The 4,744-nt window shown below is 49.4% G+C and overlaps 1 protein-coding gene across 1 annotated transcript; it reads left to right on the forward strand.

The window, feature by feature from the left end:
• The first annotated feature begins 1,335 nt into the window (after positions 1 to 1,335).
• Positions 1,336 to 4,497, forward strand: LOC147172990 (adenosine receptor A1). The gene is made up of 2 exons (XM_086077424.1): positions 1,336 to 1,678; positions 3,654 to 4,497. Exons 1-2 carry the CDS (start codon positions 1,338 to 1,340, stop codon positions 4,495 to 4,497), a joined length of 1,185 nt encoding a protein of 394 aa, XP_085933550.1. The 5' UTR covers positions 1,336 to 1,337.
• Positions 4,498 to 4,744: the final 247 nt, after the last annotated feature.

Consider the following 4,744-nt stretch of genomic DNA (forward strand, 5'->3'; position numbering starts at 1 on the left):
GAGCGTGAGCAGTGGATCCAAAAATGTTGAAGACGTCCTCATAACATTAATTGTCAAAATAATTAACACATAACTGGTGCTCTTCAAATTTGGGCGGGGAAAAAAATGTTGAAAAAATGACTCCGCAAAACAGTTTTATTTTCCCTTCCAAGTGAATGCAACACAATTATGTAGAAATGGCTAAAGGTCAAGTAATTCCATGAGAATAGACAGGTGGCATATATGCGGGTTGTCCGACATTGTGGTTTATCTGAAGCTGCCGTTTGAGCATTAGCTTGCCAACGGTTAAATACGTTTTGCGAGCAGGGGAGAGTGCACTATTGTGACTAATAAAGTTAAAATGACCACTGATTGTCACACCCCCCCTAAGTGGGGCGATGCCAATGCTAACATAATTGGCATTAATGGGCCGCAGTTTGCAGTGTGCGACGGGAAGACTGATCAACATCGGTAAAAAAGCGCGCAGCTGCCTGTTTGGCGTTTGCATGGCGCTCACATTCTCAGTGGCTCGCCAGCGTGACCTTTTCACTGATCTTCGTTTCCAGCTCCCCCGCTAGACTCAACGAAAATATCCTCCCGCTCTCAGCCACTTTGTCTGCCCCTGGACCAACACTTGTATCACATTTTCTCCACACATTTGCAGCCATTTTCAGCTGTTTTGTTTTGCTCTACCTGCCGGTTTTATGATGTGTTACAGTGAAACCTCTAACGCGGTCTGAATTCTGTGCAATTTTGTGGCATAATTTGGGACGAATTCCAAATTGTTAAGCAGTGTGTCCTTAAACTTCCATCCTTCACTTTATCATTGTTTTTTTTTTCTTTTTTTTCTGTAAGAGCTCAGTATTGTTCATTCGGAAATGTCATCATCATTGCTCTTTTATTTATTTATTTATTTATTTATTTATTTTTTTTTTTGTGTGTGTGCGTGCGTGCGTGCGTGCGTGCGTGCGTGTATTTGTTAGCTCACCAGAAAACCTATTAGAAAAAATCTCATACCGTTCACCTAAACCGAACACCAGGAGACCCGAGGGGACCAAAGAAAACCAAGGAAGGTGAAATCCAGCACCGACCAGACACCCCCCCACCAGAACTCCTCCCCAGCCCAAGAAACATCCAGACCCCAACAAATCCAAAAAAACATAAAATCAGGGAGGCCTCAAGAGACCAAAGGAGAGACCGAGAAAAGGAAGGAAGGACAGACGAACGACTTTATCATTGTTAGCTGCACCCTTCCAACGCTACGGGGAGAATGTATACATGCATATTTGCATAAATGAAATCAATAATCTTTAAACGTTTCCACATCCTCGTTAAATGTGCTTCTATCCCCTCCAGGCATGGAATTTCTGTGGCTGTACTCTCTTTGCCAGTGCATCGTGTCGGTGGCGGTGATGGTGGTGAGCGTGAGGCTGTGCATGGCGGTCGGCGGCAGCCAGGGCGCGAGACCCCAACAGCACGGGAGCGCGTCTTGCTGCCTCGGCCTGTGCCTGGGCTGGGTGGGCGCCATCGGGGGCGCCCTGGAGATCCCAGTCATTGTCTTCCTCAACTTGAGGACCCCGCAGTGCCTGTACACTTGTATCACCCTGGTGTGCTGCCCCCTGCTGGTGAGGCAGTTTACCATGTGCCTGCTGGTGCTACTCACCTTGGACTGCCACCTGCAGCATCACTGGCCCAGAAGGTGAGTCCGGTTTATAAATACATAAGTGGCCATTATGACACCTCCTAATCAATTTACCCGCAAACACATACTGTTAATTAAGCGATAAACACTGGTCATTAACCGCCTTGGTAGATGTAGATGTGTGAAAATGGAGGGTGAATGTGTGGGAGGCTGGAGTTGAGAAATTCTCTCTCAAGCTGGTCTCTGCAGTAAATGGAGAAAATCAATATCAAACTAAGAGAAAAAGGGTTGTAAACATGCCAGGATGCGTCATGTGGGACCGTGTTACATCAAAACAGACTGCGCGCCGTTTGCTTGACTTGCGAGCTGAGAGCAAAACTGGAGTAAATATGAATAGGCTGAAAGATGTTCGATTGACAGCAACGTGTATTCTTTTAATAGAAGGCAATTGTTCTTTTCTGTGTTTGTACCAAATGGATTTAAAAAAAAAAAACATTTCGAAATGGAGGTTAAATTAAAAAGGGTTTTCGATCATTTCCAACAAGACAGTAAAAAACAAAAAACCGGGCAACACCTTACAGCAATCAGTACTTGGAACAAGAGGAGGACGAGCTTCGTTTTGCCTTCTTCCCATACTGACGTTACACGGACTACTTAGGGTTTTGTGGTAAAAGTCTGAGACGTGGACCCAATTGCAAGGAGGCACAGTGAACAGACAGAGGGAATGTGTAAACGTGGTGATTTATGGACAAGACCAAGAAACCAAGACTTTGACCCGACTGGACTTGACAGAGCATGACGTGACAGGAACGGACTTGCCTTAATGGGGACTGACTTGGCTTGACTGGCTGTGGAGTGGCTGAGGCTTGGATAAACTGTAGTGCACAGTCCGTCCGTCCATCCATCCATCCATCCAGTTCAGCGCCACATGGAAACCATCCATCCATCCATCCATTTTCTGTACCGCTTGTCCTCACAAGGGTCGCGGGGGTTGCTGGAGCCTATCCCAGCTGGCTTCGGGCAGTAGGCGGGGTACACCCTGAACTGGTTGCCAGCCAATCACAGTAACACAGAGACGAACAACCATACTCACAATCGCACCTATGGACAATTTGGAGTGTCCAATTCACCTGCCATGCATGTTTTTGGAATGTGGGAGGAAACCGGAGTACCCGGAGAAAAGCCACGCAAGCATGGGGAAGAACATGCAAACTCCACCCAGGAAGGCTGAAGCCCGGACTTGATCTCACAACCTTTGCACTGGGAGGCGGACGTGCTAACCAGTCGGCCACCGTGCCGCCCACATGGAAACTGGATCCTATCTTATCCGAATTCATGTCCAAGGTAGCAATTGCAGGTCTAGAAAAAAACAACCCTGCCACAATTTGGCTTTTGTCACGTGTTTCTACTCAACGGGCAAGTAAACGAGTTTCGGGGAGAAGCACTTGTGGCTAAAGCCAAATCTGGCAGGGTTTTTACTTTCTGGACCTGGATTTGCCACCACTGACAAACTGGCTGGGGCATCTGGTTCGGATGCCTCCTGGGCGCCTCCCTGGGGAGGTGTTCCGGGCATGTCCTACCGGCAGGAGGCCCCGGGGACGACCCAGGACACGCTGGAGAGACTACGTCTCACGGCTGGCCTGGGAACGCCTTGGGATCCCATCGGAGGAGCTGGCTGAAGTGGCTAGGGAGAGGGAAGTCTGGGCTTCCCTGCTAAAGCTGCTGCCCCCGCGACCCGACCCCGGATAAGCGGAATTGAAGACGGAACGGAACGGAAAGGACAATGACAGATTCAGTCTAAACTCTTTCGTCTGCTTTTATAAATTGGAAATGTCCAAGGTACTTTGAAGAGGGGTGTAGCAGGTTTCGAGGAAAGGGGTCATAAGAGTACATATACATGCAAGTCATTTTTCTTGATGGAGGTCTTTGCGTTGGACTCCTACTCCTGAAAACAGATCTTATGTCTTCGGTCTTGATTATTGGTCTGAATCGTGTCATTCATCGTATCATTGATGTGTTTTGCCAACACCAGGTACTCCGCCCTGGTGACCCGCCAACGAGCCTTGTGTGTGCTCCTCCTGTGCTGGATGGCGTCTGTCCTGACCTCATTCGGCCAATTCATCAGCTCCGACGTCCTGGACGGGTGGGGTAGGAGAGGCCAAGACCAGCACACAGTCGACCTCGGCCTGGACGGCAACTGGACCACACCGTCGCCCAGTCTGAGCCCTCTCCCGAAATACCCGCACGAGCGCATGGTTATCGGGAAGCACCTTCCGTACGGAGGCTTCCTGTCCAAGTTTTACACGGAGGACTTGCGCAATTTCACTTATGAAGAGATTCACAGTAGCCACTGGGGTGTTTGTGCCCTTGACACAATCCTCAGCCCCCAGTTCTTGGTCTACGTCCACGGGACGGCCGTGTTCCTGCTCCCCTTGCTTTTCCTGCTATTCCTTTACCTTGATCTTCGGCGCAGGAACCCCGAGCAGTTTAGTCAGTCAGACGCTTCTAAGTACGACTCCCGGAGGCTTCGCTCTCTGGCTCTGTCTGCCTCCTTCTTAGTTCTGCTGTGCCTGCCGCTCCAGATCATCCACGCCGTCTTGCTCTTCACCCCCAGCGCCGCCTTCCCCTTCTGGGTTCACGCCATGGCCGTCTTCTTCTTCCAGTTGTACGCTCTCGTGCCGCAGGTTCTTTTCACTCCCCCGGGGAAACAAGAGAGCGAGGAGCGGGCAGCATTCACGCTCTCTGCGCTTTCGCCGGCGGTGCTGCAACCCTCAGGAAAGTCTGCCCGTAATAAGGCTTTGTGCGACCCGGCACACGCTGCTTCGTGGGCCTCGGCTAAAAACTCCCTGAAAGCAAAAGTGTGCCCTGAGGTCTGAAATTCCAAGGTTCTAAAAAATAAAAAAATAAAAATCGCCTGTATGCCAAGTTTCCACTGTCCACGAGAACATGCCGGTTTCAAAATATATTCCGATTACTAATTTGGGTTGCCGGTTGTTGGCCGCTTTATTTCTGATTATGCAAAAAATGTACAGCCTATATATGGTGTGCCTACAAGAACCCCTCCCGAAAGAAATCCCTTGCCCCAGAAATGGACTCAAGCACTACATAATTCTGCCTTTTTTC

This window comes from Leptonotus elevatus, chromosome 6 (genome assembly GCF_054856555.1).
Source record: "Leptonotus elevatus isolate MCC_2025b chromosome 6, RoL_Lele_1.0, whole genome shotgun sequence".
NCBI lineage: Eukaryota > Metazoa > Chordata > Actinopteri > Syngnathiformes > Syngnathidae > Leptonotus > Leptonotus elevatus.